Consider the following 18,531-nt stretch of genomic DNA (forward strand, 5'->3'; position numbering starts at 1 on the left):
CACATTTTTGATGTGACAATCTACATTAAAATAACTCAATAATAAAAAAAAATGATATTAAGGCCCTTTTACATGGGACAATCATCATTTTTGTTATTCAGGCTCCCGTGGGGTTTTGAACGATAATCGACCCCCGGTAAAAGCATGCAGAAACTGAACGAGAATCATCCAGTCGTTCGGTTTATAAGCATGCTTAAAACTGAACACTACATTGTTCGGTGTAAACAGAAGCAGTTCAGTACTGAGCGACCGCTTCTTACAGTGAATGGGGAGGTGGGGAGAGCGAGGAGAGAAATCCCCTCCAGCCACCCCACCACTCTGCGAGTGATCCAGCAATACTTGCTCCTGTGTTAACAGCACGGGAGCGAATATACATGGTGATGAGTGTTGGGCATCGTTTCCCTGACACTCCTCACGTGCAAAAATGCCTTTATATACAATCTCCTACAATCCTGCAGTTTACACACTGATCACTATGCTAAATAATAATCTGGCACTGTTCTGTATAGAAAACTTTTCAGCTGTTATCTCATCATTGCAGACAGGAATACAATGAAAGGCGACACCTATATACTATAGATACCAGGATATATCGCTCACAATGGTTGATGATCACAGCTCACCTCCTTCCTACATAACGACCTCTGCACAGGTTAAAAGAATGCTCAAAACAATCCCATAGAAGTCAATGATTACCTCCTGTCCACCATGACCCAAGAGGCTGCTGTAAAGCACATTTATATAAAAACCTCTTGCCCCCCTACACTTTGACCCATTTTTGTGACCTTTGGTGGATGATTTTGGGGTCATTAGGTTACATCCTCGCCATTGTCGTAAAAATCATAAAATTTGAGTTTGATACATTGAGTGACTGGTCAGGCATGGTCAAAGTGCCTATGTTAAGTCTAGCGGTGCTGTTGTGCCTCAGCCAACAGCGCCGCTAAAGCCCCATTTACACAGGACGACTGTTGGGCAAAGGATGTCCAACACTCGTCCTCCCACATATGCACTCCTGTGCTGCTGCACAAGGGGGAGTATCATTGGCTCGCAGCGGGCGGCTGGAGATTTCTCTTCTCTCGCTCCCCCGCCCCTCTCCGTTCACTTAACACAGCAGCCGTTCAGTACTGAACAGCTGCTGTTTACACTGAACAATCAGCGTTCATTGTTTAAAGGAGATGTCCCGAGGCAGCAAGTGGGTCTATACACTTCTGTATGGCCATAATAATGCACTTTGTAATGTACATTGTGCATTAATTATGAGCCATACAGAAGTTATAAAAAGTTTTATACTTACCTGCTCCGTTGCTAGCGTCCTCGTCTCCATGGAGCCGACTAATTTTTGGCCTCCGATGGCCAAATTAGCCGCGCTTGCGCAGTCCGGGTCTTCTGCAGTCTTCTATGGGGCTCCGTGTAGCTCCGTGTAGCTCCGCCCCGTCACGTGCCGATTCCAGCCAATCAGGAGGCTGGAATCGGCAGTGGACCGCACAGAAGAGCTGCGGTCCACGGAGGAAGAGGCCATCTTCAGCGGTGAGTAGAGAAGTCACCGGAGCGCGGGGATTAAGGTAAGCGCTCCGGTGAGCTTTCTTTACCTCCCTGCATCGGGGTTGTCTCGCGCCGAACGGGGGGGGGGTTGAAAAAAAAAAAAACCCGTTTCGGCGCGGGACAACCCCTTTAAGCTGCATAAAATCCTGAACGCTGATTGTTCAGTGTAAGTAGCAGCCGTTCAGTAGTGAACGGCAGCTGTGTTAAGTGAATGGAGAGGGGCGGGGGAGCACGAGGAGAGAAATCTCCAGCTGGCCGCTCTGTGAGTGAGCCAGCGATACTCACTCCTGTGCAAACCACTTTGAGGGCCTCAAGTGGCAAGACCGTTCATCTAATCAAGCCACATCTCTAATCATTTGTATATCTGCCTGAGATGGAACTGCATGCTGAATTTTGCAGCAAAACCACTTCTTTTAGGGGCTTTTCTTTTTTTCTCATACAGAGTTTAAAAATGCTATGGTGCGAAACCCATAGAATCTAAAGATTTACAGAGATTCTATCAGTCCCCTTTAAGTAGAAGTCTCTTAGGCATGCTTGTGGGATAGAATAAACTGCTTTGTTATACTGTGTGATCTCTAATCGGAGGCCTTGTAGATAAACGATTCTGAGCATGGCTAATGTTGCATAATTTTCAGCCTTATTACATGGCTCTGTGAGGACGCGGCCCGAGGATATACTTCTGCATTCGCATTCCTGTAGACTGGCGCGTTCTGCCACCACCACAAATGCGCCGTATATCACGAATAGCATCTTGTATTCTCCATTGTCAGGCTTAAACAACAAATATTGGATGGTGGCTGCAAACCACCTGAAATGTGATCCGTAAGAAGTCACCAATGCAGAAGGTCTTAAAACGAGAGCGGATACACAGAAAATTAAATCCGTGTAGTAGAAGCCAAGCATGGGAAGAGTTACACGGAAAAGATTGTACAGGAGCGGTCAACGGAATAAAGCGCCATGTAATATACCTGTATGAAGCATAGGATAATAAACGCCATATCAGACATAGCACATCATGTAACATGGACTCTTCTGCAGATTCCACCCCTCGTTCAGGAAGTGAAATCCACGCTGCAAACACGAAGGATGAACTGAAATGCTGAGGATTTTCATCCGCGACTGTAAGATAATCCACGCTGAGAGTTTTGCGAAAGCTCATCCACATGGAGCAGTAGACTTTGGGAAGCTAATTCCTAAAGCAATGCATTTTCAAGTAACACAAGCCCGTGTTTACACAGCGCAATCCGGACGGATTCCACCTGTAAAAAGTCTGCCGCTACTATGCTGTGATTATTGCCAATGAGCCACATGTGGATTTAGCTGCCAATGGGCAAAACCTGTAGGCAAACTTCACCCACATTTCCGTGCAGATCGCCATTAAGTAGTGACAGGTCGCTTTTTCGATACGGAAACAGCAGAATTCCACACAAGGATCTGGGTGCAGATCCAAAAACACACTGCACAGGAGCTGCGGATTGCTGTTTTCGTGCTACAGGTGAAACTTGGGCGGATAATTCTGTGGCGGATTGTGCTGTGTGAACACGGCCTAAGGGCTCATTCACAAGAACTTACGCAACCTCCATCCATGAAAGACAGACTGATTTCACCATCTGCGTGTGGCATGTATTTTGCTGCGCATGTGTGCTTTGTTGGGTTTTTTGTTTTTGCTTTTTATACTTGTGTTATAGTTTTTCACATGAGCAAAAAAAAAAAATAAAACCCGCAAGGCCCACTTAAGATTGCCATACAACAGGGACTTTCCTCGTCAGCGGCCGGAGCCCGGAGAACTAGCCTTCAACCCTCCAAGATTGCACAAAACCAATCATATTCCAACATCAGGACAAAAAGCGGGTCCATTACACCCAAACACAAGACACTAATCACCGACAAGAGGTTGCACGGCCCTTTCTTGCCGTTACCTGGGCAACAACTTTCGGAATCGTTTGCTATGAGTAATATGTGAAGCTCTTCAAATTTCCATCTTCTTCATCTTAAAAATGTAGAGTAGATACAGTGTTTAAAACATAGGGAACCGGAACTGGGTGTCAATATAGGGAAAGTGAATTGCATTACCACCCAGGGCCAAGAAGTGCTGCCATAGGGTCACAAGTACAGAAGCTGGAGCTCCGACCAATGTGTCTGAACGCACAACTCATGGTTCCTTAGACTACAAAAGGTGCTGAACAGCTCGTCTATTGTAGTAGCCCATTTGTACCAAGAGAAACAGAAAGATAGGATTCCGGGGGGGGGGGGGAGGGGGGGGCATAAAAAAAAAACCGGAATGACTGAGCAGTGGAAAAACACCACCCTGTCCGATGAACCCAGATTTCTGTTCTACCATGCTGATGGGAAGGACAGAATATGGCACAGGCTGCATGAATCGATGAGCCCTTCCTGTCAGATGACAACAGTTCAGGCTGGTGATGGAGGAGTAACAGTGTGGGGATTATGTAAATAAGGAAGATGGAATAATAGATCTGCAGCGCCACCTATTGGAAGGCAGCATTCCTGCAAGCCAATGTGAGATTTTATACAAGTTTTGTAACAATGACTGGGAATAATTTCTATAAGTCTTGTATAAGGAGTCCAACATTGGCTTGCAGGAATGCTGCCTTCTAATAGGCGGCGCTGCAGAGGTATTGTTTAATCTTCCTTATTGGCGTATTTCCGAGGGGAGCATGAGTGACCTTATAAAAGTCTCCTCACTCACCTCCTAGGGTCTCTCCTCAAGGAGAAACAATACCGTTCTCAAGCCAGTGTAGGGATTGTAAGGCCACTGGGACATTTAGGAGCAGAGGCCACGTAGGCGAAAAGGCGTTAAATGGTTAATATAGCTGGGTTTTCCTCTTCTGTAACTCGCCTCTGCGGAGGGTCCGGAGAGGAACCCTTGAGCCCTTTCCAGAACATCTGCCTGGAGAATCAGGTGGTCTTGGTGGCAGCGCTGCATTCGGAGCCCATAAGAGCAGAAGCGGGACTTCGCCATCCAGATGTTGAAGACTGAACGTCTCCCCGCCCTCCTTTCCCAAAGTAGGCTACAGTGATGGCATTGGTTTAAGTGGGTTGTTGTCCGCCTCCTGCGGGTGGACATTGTTTTAATAGTTTAATTCAGTTGAGTCTGTGTGACTGAGTCTCCAGACAGGTTTCGATTGATCGATACGAATTAAACTTGTGTAACCCTTTAAATAAACAGCGTGGTCTTCTATAACCCAAATTGTGTTTTTTGTGTTTCTTACTGATTATTGGTATTTTATTACTCGTGTCATGATGCATAGTATCCCAAGTATTCTCTGAACACCCTGGGTCCTCCAATACCTGTGGATGGACGCCACGAGAAATCACTGCGGTACTACAGGCGGTCCAATGTACTACTACATGGGAGTCTCTAAGGGATCAGGGTTTGACAACTACTATGGTAGTAGACGAGTATGTAGGACCGAATCTACTTTGGTGTATATATTTATGGTTTTTAGAGTTGTGTTTATTGGTAAACCCCGTTAAAATAAATGCTGCGGCCATTAAAACCCATCAAAGCTCGCTCCCGCAGCCCGCTTAGACAGGCAGATCATCATTGAGAATCGTTCACTTTACATGAAACCCTGACCGATTGGTGGTAAACGGAAGGACAAGTGAACGAGCCAATGCCGATTCTTATGCCGGCTGAAACCGAACGACGAACGAGAAGCGAGCGATTCTCATTAGTCGCTGGCCGCTTTCAGACTGAACAATATTGTTCACTTTCACTCGTTTCAAGGTTTTTCCTAACGATAATCGTTCCATCTGAACGCAGAAGACATTTCATGTATTTCCTATTACTACGTGTAAAACACGGTAGAGACGATAGAAGGAGCGTCAGAGCAGTTTGTAAGTTGCCCTTTCCAGCGCACCTGTAACCTCCCTGTCTAATAAATAAACCCGTCAGAGGGAAGAAAAACCTGAGGTCTAATACATTCCCAGGCGCAGCGGCTTCAGCAAATGGCATATAGCTTACACAGCAGTCCCGGCGCACCTACAGGCCACCCCACACACCAGCAATAAACGGCGGCTGTGAGTAACCTATGCAAAGCGCACCTCTATGGGGACACTGCTCTGAGTTTGGGGGAATTAGTCATAGTACAAGTGAAGCTCGGATTATTCACATCTGCCACACTTGTGGCTTTCTGTCAGTCTGCTCCACCCCTGCTATTTCCTCTGCTGAGACAAGCATGACCCCGCTCTAGTTTTTGCATCTGAACATTTTATTCTACCTGCTGCGATCTTACAGTCATTCGATGTATTAAGGTAGAACGCCGCTATCTGCTGTAGATTACAGCCACATGTAACACGCGCTAAGAGTGTAATACTGGGGGATAGTCACACGCAGAAGATTTCTGCAACAGATTTTTGCAACCGAAAGTCTGTTCCAATTCATCTAAATGGGGTCATTTTTCTTGCACATGGCTTTCTGCAGCCTCAGATGAATGAGACGGTCAGACATTTCTGCAGTATCGCATTGTGTGTGAACAGACCTCAAGCTGCAGTACAATAAATCAGCTTTTCAAGACTTTGGTCTGTATACAGACCAAGATAGGATATGCTGGGATTTAGATTTTTACATGCAGCATTGGTCCGCTTAAAAAATATATATATATCCGAATACACCAATTTATTTTAACGGGTCTGTGTGCTATCTGGACTCTGTCAGTAAAAACACTGACGGCACAACCAACAGAAAAATACGCCCAAGTGGACAGGTCAGTAGGGTATGTTCACAGGTGGTGGATTTTCCACAGCAGTGAATGCAAAAAAGGTGCAATCCCCCCCCCCCCCCCCTTCCACTAGGGGGAGTCAAATCTGCTCCAGAATTCTTGTAAAAAATCTCTCACTATTTGACCATCTGGTATGATTTTGCTGCTGTTGATTTTCTGTGATGGAAAGTCTACAACAATCCGCCACATATGCGCACACCTTAAGGGCTCATGTCCACGGGCAAAATAGGATTTAGGATCCGCAGCGGATTACCTGCACGCGGATCCGCACCCCATAGGGATGCATTGACCACCCGCGGGTAGATAAATACCCGCGGATCGTCAATAAAATGGATTTTAAAAAAAATAGAGCATGAAAAAATCTGGACCATGCTCCATTTTCGTGCGGGTCTCCCGCGGGGACGGCTCCCGCGGGCTTCTATTGAAGCCTATGGAAGCCGTCCGGATCCGCGGGAGACCTAAAATAGGAATTTAAAGCATTTACTCACCCGCAGCGGGCCGGGAAGCTCTTCTCTTCCTCACGGCCGCATCTCCCTTGCTTCGGCTCGGCGGATGTGCCCGGCGCATGCGCGCGGCACGTCGACGACGTGCCGCCGGCGTCAGGAATTCATCCGCCGGCCGAAAAAAAAGATCCGGCTGTGAGGAAGAGCAGAGCTTCGCCGCCCGCTACGGAAAGGTAAATTCTTATTTATTTGTATTTTCAGCGCTCATGTCCGCGGGGCAGGAGGGACCCGCTGCAGATTCTACATGTAGAATCCGTAGCGGGCCCGATTTTCCCCGTGGACATGAGGCCTAAGAGTACACGCACACAGGCTTTTTTCAGTTCGATGTTTGGACTGAAAAATCAGATGGAAATAGCACCCATTCATGGTTTTTTTTCTAACTCAGGCCAGACTGAGAGTTAAAAAAAAATAATAATAATTGCATATCCTCTTCTTGTCCAATTTTTAAAAAATAGAATAGCATGCAAATGTTCCGTGTTCAGCACATTGAGCCAGTTTAGTGCAAATGTTGCGGATTGCGGTGTGAATGTGCAGCAGATTGCACCCTTTCAATTGTATTCAAACTGAAGGGATGAAATCTGCTGCAGATCCGCACCAAACTTTGTGAGAAAATAAGTAGCAAATCAGCCCCGTGTAAATGCACCCCCCAGGGGTACACGTTCACACATTGCAACGTGTGCGTAGTGACAGATTCTGGTACGTATTCACTGCGAATCTTCCCCCTTCTATTTAAAAGGGGTGAATTTAAACCGCACAGGCCACTTTACACCGTGGGATTCTTTTCTGCAAGGTGTGGATTGGATTTCATGAAATCTCATCAATATTGCTGGTAAATGTAAAAAAACACTGCAGATTTTCCGCAACGTGTGAACACACTCTTGTCAGAGGAGAGACACCGCTCTATTAACCCTTTCCAATCCACTGTCTGACATGCGAAGACATTCTGATTGAAGGCTGTACAGCTTCCGATGTCGGAAGACGTCCGTCAGGGTATTCTTACTTTATATTACTGGCTGCTCTGTTGTTGGGGGCCTCTCGGGCATGTCACATACCGCAGTACTGGCTCTAGCCAGCAGACGGCGCCAATGTATAATGGCAGAAAGAGAAAGCCCCCTAGGAAACCCTGAATACAAAATTGGATTGCAAAGGGTTAAACTACACCGTTCTTGGAAATCTGCTAAACAATCAAGATCCCACAGGACAGGTGATTAATGTATGATCGCTGGGGGCTCCAACCACCACCATGAGCCCACCCAGTATAGGTGGAGTGGGAAGACAAGGCATACTGCCTCTCCATCAAAGGGGCTGTCAGATAGCGGACTACCGTAGTGGGGCACCCAGCTATCATACAGCTAGCACCTCTCATGTAAGGAGGTGGTCAATATCTTTTAAGCAATAACCCCCTCAACCAGGATGGCTAGTTTGGGGACCCTCTTCTCTACCCATAAAATCATTTAAAATGCAATTGGAGAAGGTGAGCAGGCACTCCAAAATATGAAACGCAGTTGTCAGAAGTAGATAACCCCCTTTAAAATTCTGTTTGGATAAAACAGAAATGGCACCGTTCACATTTATATTCTGGAAAGAAGCCAAAATTTGCAATATTTCCAACTGAAGATAATTACAACTTTGCTTTAAAAAAAAAGGTTTTCACTTGACCATTTTAATTCCATTCCTTCTATCCGTACTCCCGTACACCACTGCACAGCTCTTCACACTCTGATTGCAAGACCTTTCTCCTGATGCTTCAGGTTCATGAAAACAATGTCAGGCTTCAGTGAAGACTGACACAAAGGCAAAGCATCGAAAAAATAAATAAAATGACGGAGGGAGGGATATAACAGTCCATGTAAAGTCTGACAATGGTCCCTATGAATGCAAATAATGGCCATCACCTGACATCTACCATCCACAAGGATCTCAGTGGAAACATACAGAATCCATACACAGGGCTACGTTGTATCCACCATCATTAATAGGACAACTATTTCTTGTCATGTCCAGCTGCTACTACACCTCTATGTTCTTATATACAGTATATCTCCACTATAATGATAGCAAATGACACTCCGCACTCAAGACGTCTGTCCCTCAATCCTGATATCCCAAACCTGCGGCACCTTCATTCTGCATTACTACCCAATTACTTTTACAACATTTGTCAGGAGACTTTGTTGTTAATGTTCCAAAAACTTCGGCATAAGCCTCCATTTACACAGACAAGGCTTTACGTGACTCAAGCAAATCTTCATGTCATCTCTAGTAGCGAGGCCGACGAGGTGCGCTAATTATTCACGATTTTGCCATTTCAGGGAAAAAAAATGAATTGCTCTTCTAAATACTAAAAAGTTGAAGAAACAAACTGCCTTTGTTTGTTGGATGGCGTGTGAAGTCTAACCCCTGTCGGAATGTAGGGAAACCTTCTGTACCAAGGACCTGACTAGTTCCCTTGAAGGATTTGGAGAACGCTGGGTGAACTTTGAGCGTGAAGGTACAAAGTACTGTAGATTCTCACTGCATCCAAAGTAATGAGTCACTTTCTACGGAACAGGGCGGTTTGGCACTAAAACGTTACTAATAAAGCCTCCAGTATCGTCATTGGTAAGGAAGTCACCCTAAAGATACAAGGAATAGCCTGTAAATCATTGACTTATCACCTAAGCCTCTGAGATACTTCCTGAAGATCACAGGTCACCATTGACATCAACCTCGAGTAGCATCGACCACAGAATACACAAGATCCTATATATAAAAAGGGGGTTCATGAGTGCATCAAGACCATCATAGACACCTTCTAGAACGAGTCTAGGCTTTTCACAGAGAAGGTATTGCAAGTAACGATGAAGATGTGTGGTCACACATCATGGATAGCCGAGTAGGAGGACAACAAGAATACACCCACACCCATCTAATCAAATCAGTCATAACCCAATTTCTCTTACACCCTATTAGTATGACAGGAAGGTTTACAGGGGAAATCCAGGTACAGTAGAATATTTAATCAGACTGATGAGAGCCCCTTTGTCACCGTTTTCCTAACTGGAACTTTAAGACACAGGTCCCCAACTTTTTGTATGTTGCCAGCCACATTCAGTGTTCAGCGATAGTCGGAGCCTCATCACAGTCAATAAGGAGAAGAAGTAGTCATGACTGCAGAACTTTGACATGTTCATATCATACTATCCAAAATGACCCGGATGGGTTTGCAATATTGTCGGTGTGGAAAGTTTATTGAAGACAGTGTATATAGCTATAACTGAGAACTCCTATGGAAACCACTGCTATAAGATGTTCTTCTGCGAGTCCCACGTAAGCCGTCACTGGGGGGCTCATACAGATGTAGTGAAAGATTTCCCAATGCACAGAAAATCCAAGTGGTTTCAAAAAGGTTGCCGGCACTTCAGAGATCATCTGGAGGCACTTATTTGGGTGGGTATACATTGTTACATAAACCTACATGGTAAATCCTTAAAGGAGGAATCTATGTAACTAATAGATATGTAAGGAGAAGCCCCACACATGATCCCAGTCTACATATATGACCCAAGTAGTAAGAGATGAGGTATCACTGGTGTTCGGGACAGTACTACTGGACATTACTCGTACGTTGTACCAGTCACGATTAAAGCCTGGACCATAGAGCAGCAATGCTTCACTTCTCTTCGGTCTCCAACCTGTAGCTCTTCAGCTGTTACAAAATGCCAAGTCCGAGCCCGTCCTGACAGCAGGAGAGTCTCCGGACAAAGTCCACAGCTGTACACGATACATTACAGACAATCACTAACGGGACTCCTCCGAAACATCGAAACTGGTCGAGTGAGCAGAATGTAACACAAACCACCTAATACAACACCGAAGAACACTATTGTGCCTCCCCATGATTATTAGAGTCCTTGTACAATCACTGTTTTTCTCAGAGAAGAGCAAGTTGACAATAAGCTCTTCCTCAGGATCATCCGGAGGAAATGAATGAGTAGTGGAGAGAATGTGTCACTACATCGCCGACTATTGTGGGGTGACAAGAAGACTTGGCATAGGTGTAGCATATAAACACAACAGATCCGAAGTAGGATCCATAGCAGATAGAGCATGCCAGCCATACAACCCCCTACATCACACATCAATAACGCCCACAGGCCAAATTTGGCCAGCCACTTCATTTTATGTGGCTCGCTGGCCATGCATCAAACCCAACCGCAATTCTACTCACCCCACCTGCAGCTCCGGTCTGGATGCGGCAATGCAGAGTCTAAATGCTGCCCCCACCCCCAATATCTGCATGTGCCGTCCTGTACGCAGACGCCAAGGTGAGAGGTCAGCGGGCACCGAGTCCGCAGGCTGGATGAGTGGAAAACCTGTAGGGATGCTGCCTGGCCAGAAGCAAATAGGGGGTTGCTATTACTACTGGGACTACTATGGGGGTCGCTATTACTACTGGGGTCACTATTGGGGCTCGTTCACACGGGCGTAAGCACATTTCAGTCGTGCAAATATGCTGTACATTTGCGCAACCGAAGATCACTTACACCTGCGTATTTCATGTTTTTATGTGTGCGAATACACTGCATATTTGCGCACTCAAAATAAAGACCGCAGACAGGCTCGTTGAAATGGTACGCACATATGCCGGTTTCCCGGGTATTTGCACCCACCCATATACTTCAAAGGCTTATTGCTGGGCACAATACACACCTAAATAGGTCACTTTGCATATTTGCCAATGTGAACAAACCCATTGAAGTTAATGGGTTCCATTCAGTGCGTATTACATGCGCAAAACACGCTCATGTGAACGAGCTCTTACTATACGATTACAATTGGCGCTGTAAAGGCAGCCATAAGGCTAATGCCCTAAATGTACAGACAGCATGCCATACATACACCCCCACATGTACTATGCATAGCAGACAGAATGTGCCATACATAAGGCATTCTTTGTACAGCACCCTCTGTACTACAGAAGGTAAGTACAGGGGGTTGTATACATACTATCCATAGCTGAGCGCATGCATGACAACAGTCAAACCCCACATAACTACTATGTATAGCAGAGAGGGCATGCCAACCATACAGCCCCTATAAGTGCCATACATAGGGCATTCCTATATAAATACTATCCATAGAGTGAGCCATACAAAGAAAACTTCCCCAAGTAACTAATCACATCAGAGAGCATATGCCAGCCACAAGCACTACCCACAGCAGAGAGCATGGCATCCATACAACTCCCTAGAAGTACTATGCATACCAGCACGGTGCACATATAGGAAACACGTTAAGTACCATCTACAGCTGTAAGAACACATGGCACACAACCCCCTATAACAGAGCCCATCACACAGACAACACAACTACTCGACATACACCCCAACACAAGCAGCCCAGCAGCGCCAGCACAGCAGCTCCTCCGAGCCCTATTCTATTACCTTCGGGATTATCATGGGGATATCTCCTCTAATCAGCCCTGAGCCTGACTAAGAGTTGCTCAGACACAGACGTGCTCCCCGGCGTCTCATCCCATCCAGACAATCCCCTTATAGTCCACATCATCCTATTGTCAGGAAGCGCTGTCCCTGCCACCGGAGTGCTACAAGGAGTTGTGGGCACCACACCTGGCAGTAGGTTATCACCAGGGAACATCGCCCAGTAATGTGACACCCAAGTGCCGGTTACACATCAGGTCTTGTGTCAGCGCTGGAGGCAACCATCTCCTCCATCCGCTACAATCAGGAGCGCAGGTTTAATGTCACCTTAGGATGCAATCACACGTGCAAGTTTTTGGAAGCAGTTTTTGAAACCAAAACCTGGTGAGGATAAGAAAAAAAAAAGAAAAAAAAAAAAAAGTCGAACACAACTTCACTTTTTTTTCTGGATCCACTCCTGGATTTAGCTTCAAAAACTGCATAAAAAAAAAAAAACCTGAACAAAAACTGCAAGTGTGCGCATGTTATTTTCCACCTGCTGCTCCAGTTATGGACCCCAGAAATGTTGCTTCTTGTGATGGTCCCCCTAGAAGCAGCAACCATCAGAGATGTGGAACGATCGATCATTCATCGCACATTTTGATCACTGCCATGGTGATGGTATAAAGTAAGGGTCAAATCAGTCATTGGCTGGTCACTATTAGTACCAGTCAATCACATTACTATCCTAGGTCAATGGCGCTAAATATACAGTTGCAGCAGGTTTTAGCGCCTCAATGGAGATTGGTGATTAGATAGATGTCAGATAACAGATCTCTGATCGCAACGATCATTAGCCGACAATTACCGTATTCCAATGCTTTTTCCAACAAGCTCTAGTGATGGACCCAGGAAACCAGCTTCTATGGGGGCATCACGAGAAGCAAAATCTTAGATGTTTAATGCTCAAGAGTTTCATCATCGTGATGGCAATCAAGTGATGCAGGGGTCAAGACATTTTAAAAGAAATGGCTCTTAGTACAGGTCAGTGACATTCCTAGTCTGAGGATACAGTTGCAGCAGAATTTAGTGTCTCAATGGAGATTGCTGATCAGACGTCGGACAACTGATCTCTGATCACATCTGATCGTGCCGATCACCTGCCAACAGTTACTGTATTCCAGCACTGAGCCCCCTTACAACAGCTCCGGTGACGACCCTGGAAACGACTCTTCTAGGGTACCATCACAAGGAGCTAAATTATCGAAGACGTTTTTGATAATCAGGATGGCATAAAGCAAGGGTCAAATCATTTTTAAAGGGTCGCCCTCTTAGCCCAAGCCAGAAACATTACTACTACCCAGGGTATACAGTTGCAGCAAGTTTTAGTGCATCAACTCATCACACAAGGCAGACTGCTGCTCAGATGTCAGATAGCCGATCTCTGATCACATCCGAACGTGCCGATCATTGGCCAACAATAACCATATTCCAATACTGAACCTCCAACGATGGACCAAGAAAGAACGCTTCTAAGGTCGCATCACGAGAAGACAAATGATTGAAGATTTGGAATGCTCTAGAGCTTGATCAGAAGGATCAAATCACTTCTTAAAAGGGGCGCTCTGTCAGCACCAGCCAGTGATATTCCTACTACCCCCAGTCAGACTAGACACTTGCAGCAGGTTTAAATGCCTCACTTAGAGATCAGATGCCGGACAAGCGATCACAGATCATCTGCCAACAACTACCATATCCCAAGCCTGACAACTCCGGTGATGGACCCAAGAAATGACACTTTTCGGGTACTATCAGAAAAAGTGAAATCAAAAAAGTTGAAGGATTGAAAAGTTTGATCATTGTGATGGCATAAAGCAGGGGTCAAGTCATTTCTTAAAGGGTTACTCCCTTAGTACAAGCCAATGACATCCCTACGATCCCACAGCCGGTCTTAGTGCATCAAGTCTAATCATACAACTTAGATTGGTGACCAGATGTCGGACAAACGATCTCCGATCACATCTGATCGTGCCGATCACCTGCAGACAGTTACTGTATTAGGAAAAAAAACTATCCGGCGGATGGCATAAAGTAGGGGGTCAAATCACTTAAAGGGTGGCACCAGCCAGTATACAGTTGCAGCAGGTTTTAGTGCCTGAATAGAGGCTTGATATCGGACAGGCGATCTCCGATCACATCTGATCGGGCGATCATTTGCCTACCGCACCCGTTTAGGACAGTAAGAAGCCAAGAAGTAGTCCTCACCTTCCATCCGGCGGAGCTGTTGCTGTCCCCCTTGTCCTTGAAGTAGGGGATACTCTTGACCATCCAGTCGTAGATCTGGGACAGGGTGAGCCTCTTCTCCGGGGAGCTCTCGATGGCCTGGCTGATCAGGTCGGCGTACGACAGGTTGCCCCAGGCGTTGCGGCGGGAGGAGCTGCTCTTGCGGGGCTGCTGGGCTCCCAGGGGGGCCGGGGAGGACGCCGGGGACAGCGCCGGGACACTGGGGGGTGCGTGCAGCGCGCTCTGGGGGTGCTGCGGGGTGTGCGGGTGCAGCTGCAGCACGTCCTGGCACTGGAAGTCGCCGCCGCCGCACGGCTCGTAGTCCTCGCTCTCCTCCAGCAGGCTCATGAAGTCCACATTACCGGCGGAGGGCTCCGGCTGCAGGGAGGGCGCCGGGGACGAGGTGGCAGAGTTGCTGGGGTTAAACTCAGGACGGGGCAGCGGCCAAGTGCAAGATCGGGGCCGGGATAACGGCTCGAAATCCGGGTCTATCTCCACCACCGGGGGCGGAGGAGGCTGCGGGGCTTCAGCCATGACTGCGCAATAAACTTTGCAGCAAAAAAAAGTTAAGTTTGCGGTCACTTCATCAGCTGCGGAGGAAAATCTGCGTCACACGCGCGCGCTGCGTCACTTCAGTGACAGGAGTTCTTGCGTCACTCCGGCAGAGGCTGTGCGTCACGACGGCGCCGCACACTCGGACTATTGCAGCTCCTACTGCTGCTCACTCCTCGGCAGCCGCCTGTTGAATGTCTGACCTGCCCCCCCGGCAACAAGCTGCAGTTTACTGGAAGCCGCCGTCACGCGCCGAAGCCGCCCACTTCGACTACGAAGGAAGGGGGAGTTGGGCGGGGTTTCGCTGACAGAGCTGCGCCCAATCGCGGCGCGAGGCCGCTGTCTCCACCCCTACTCCGAACTTTTCCGCGTCTCCTGCCTTCTGAGTGGGCGGAGACAAAGAGGAACGTCACGCCATTAACTCTATAGTGGCCTTTCTGGATTGGAGGATGGGCGTCTGTGATTGGCTGCGCGCTCTTCACGCCGGCGTGGAAGGGGTTAGGCGTCAGCAGCGGCCGATCCCGTGGTGTTGTTAATATGGTTGTGTGGGACGCTGAGCTGTGCGGTTTGTTTATGTTCCTTGCGTGCAACGTGTCTGCCGGCAGCGGCCAAAGAGCAGAGGGGAATGACCCCTGCAGGTCGCAGGCTGCACACGCGTGCTCCCCGTGATAAGAGCAACTGCGCGGAATAGAATGCTAGGCGTAGATCTACTGATATCACTGACACGTTAGAGGATACATGAGAAGTGACGTCAGAGTGAGACTTTCTCTAGTCCAGTTCTCTGAATTTAGCCTGCAGTGTAAAGTATGGTGGCCACAAATATGTGGGGCCTATAGTGGCAAATAATAGTTGAGGGAAGCAGAAAACTTCTTACGGCGCCATGTTGGGAAGATAAGTTGCTGATGATATAATAAGTCCGAACCCTTTAAATACGCAGCCTAGTTTGTCGCTTTGAGGAAGCAATTTTGGCCATTTTTTCCCTCTTTTTATTTTTCTGTTGCATTACCATTTTGGGGTACATATGACTTCTTTGATCACTTTTATAGTGTTTTTCTCTAGGAGGTGAGATGTACAAAAAAAAGCTTTTTGGTGCTTTTTAAAAATTATTCTTCTATACTGTTTGCAACGTGGGATAAAAAGTGTCTTCAGCTTATTGGATGGCTTTTTGGGCAAAATCAACTGTTATTTTATTTTTATTTTTTTAAAAGGCAAGCGTGCAAAAGTTTTGTTTTTAATTTTGACTTTTTTTTTTACCTTCTTCTCTTTTACCATTCATCTCTTATCCTTCCCATTACAAGCCATGGCACCTCATAACCCCCTGCTATTGAATGGCAGAGGGCTGATGATGTTATAGAAGGAGCTCCTCCTGTTAACCACTTATATGCCAGGATCAGCATTAAAGTGAGCATGCTCAACGCCGCTCCATTAATATCTATGGGACTGGCGTATATAGCAGTGTACAGGAGATCGGCTATCTCCAGCAGTCCTACTGAGCATGCTCAACCACCACTCCATTAATATCTATGGGACTGGCGTATATAGCAGTGTACAGGAGCTCGGCTATCTCCAGCAGTCCTACTGAGCATGCTCAACCGCCGCTCTATTAATATCTATGGGACTGGCATATATAGCAGTGTACAGGAGCTCGGCTATCTCCAGCAGTCCTACTGAGCATGCTCAACCGCCGCTCCATTAATATCTATGGGACTGGCGTATATAGCAGTGTACAGGAGCTCGGCTATCTCCAGCAGTCCTACTGAGCATGCTCAACCGCCGCTCCATTAATATCTATGGGACTGGCGTATATAGCAGTGTACAGGAGCTCGGCTATCTCCAGCAGTCCTGCTGAGCATGCTCAACCGCCGCTCCATTAATATCTATGGGACTGGCGTATATAGCAGTGTACAGGAGCTCGGCTATCTCCAGCAGTCCTGCTGAGCATGCTCAACCACCACTCCATTAATATCTATGGGACTGGCGTATATAGCAGTGTACAGGAGCTCAGCTATCTCCAGCAGTCCTGCTGAGCATGCTCAACCACCACTCCATTAATATCTATGGGACTGGCGTATATAGCAGTGTACAGGAGCTCGGCTATCTCCAGCAGTCCTACTGAGCATGCTCAACTGCCGCTCCATTAATATCTATGGGACTGGCATATATAGCAGTGTACAGGAGATCGGCTATCTCCAGCAGTCCTGCTGAGCATGCTCAACCACCACTCCATTAATATCTATGGGATTGGCGTATATACCAGTGTACAGGAGCTCGGCTATCTCCAGCAGTCCTACTGAGCATGCTCAACCACCACTCCATTAATATCTATGGGACTGGCGTATATAGCAGTGTACAGGAGCTCGGCTATCTCCAGCAGTCCTACTGAGCATGCTCAACCACCACTCCATTAATATCTATGGGACTGGCGTATATAGCAGTGTACAGGAGCTCGGCTATCTCCAGCAGTCCTACTGAGCACGCTCAACCGCCGCTCCATTAATATCTATGGGACTGGCGTATATAGCAGTGTACAGGAGCTCGGCTATCTCCAGCAGTCCTACTGAGCATGCTCAACCGCCGCTCCATTAATATCTATGGGACTGGCGTATATAGAAGTGTACTGGAGCTCGGCTATCTCCAGGAGTCCTACTGAGCATGCTCAACTGCCGCTCCATTAATATCTATGGGACTGGCGTATATAGAAGTGTACTGGAGCTCGGCTATCTCCAGCAGTCCTACTGAGCATGCTCAACCGCTGCTCCATTAATATCTATGGGACTGGCGTATATAGCAGTGTACAGGAGCTCGGCTATCTCCAGCAGTCCTACTGAGCATGCTCAACCGCCGCTCTATTAATATCTATGGGACTGGCGTATATAGCAGTGTACAGGAGCTCGGCTATCTCCAGCAGTCCTACTGAGCATGCTCAACCGCCGCTCCATTAATATCTATGGGACTGGCGTATATAGCAGTGTACAGGAGCTCGGCTATCTCCAGCAGTCCTACTGAGCATGCTCAACCGCCGCTCCATTAATATCTATGGGACTGGCGTATATAGCAGTGTACAGGAGCTCGGCTATCTCCAGCAGTCCTGCTGAGCATGCTCAACCGCCGCTCCATTAATATCTATGGGACTGGCGTATATAGCAGTGTACAGGAGCTCGGCTATCTCCAGCAGTCCTACTGAGCATGCTCAACTGCCGCTCCATTAATATCTATGGGACTGGCATATATAGCAGTGTACAGGAGATCGGCTATCTCCAGCAGTCCTGCTGAGCATGCTCAACCACCACTCCATTAATATCTATGGGACTGGCGTATATAGCAGTGTACAGGAGCTCGGCTATCTCCAGCAGTCCTACTGAGCATGCTCAACCGCCGCTCCATTAATATCCATGGGACTGGCGTATATAGCAGTGTACAGGAGCTCGGCTATCTCCAGCAGTCCTACTGAGCATGCTCAACCGCCGCTCCATTAATATCCATGGGACTGGCGTATATAGCAGT

The 18,531-nt window shown here is 47.2% G+C and overlaps 1 protein-coding gene across 1 annotated transcript in view; it reads right to left on the reverse strand.

The window, feature by feature from the left end:
- The window catches only part of FOXO1 (forkhead box O1), a 56,902-nt gene extending 41,678 nt beyond the window's left edge, over positions 1 to 15,224 (reverse strand). The window contains exon 1 of the mRNA XM_066582311.1: positions 14,458 to 15,224. Coding sequence (XP_066438408.1) covers positions 14,458 to 15,009 — 552 coding nt within the window. The 5' untranslated portion in view covers positions 15,010 to 15,224. The remainder of the gene's footprint in view (positions 1 to 14,457) is intronic.
- Positions 15,225 to 18,531: the final 3,307 nt, after the last annotated feature.

This window comes from Eleutherodactylus coqui, chromosome 1 (genome assembly GCF_035609145.1).
Source record: "Eleutherodactylus coqui strain aEleCoq1 chromosome 1, aEleCoq1.hap1, whole genome shotgun sequence".
Taxonomy (NCBI): Eukaryota; Metazoa; Chordata; class Amphibia; order Anura; family Eleutherodactylidae; genus Eleutherodactylus; species Eleutherodactylus coqui.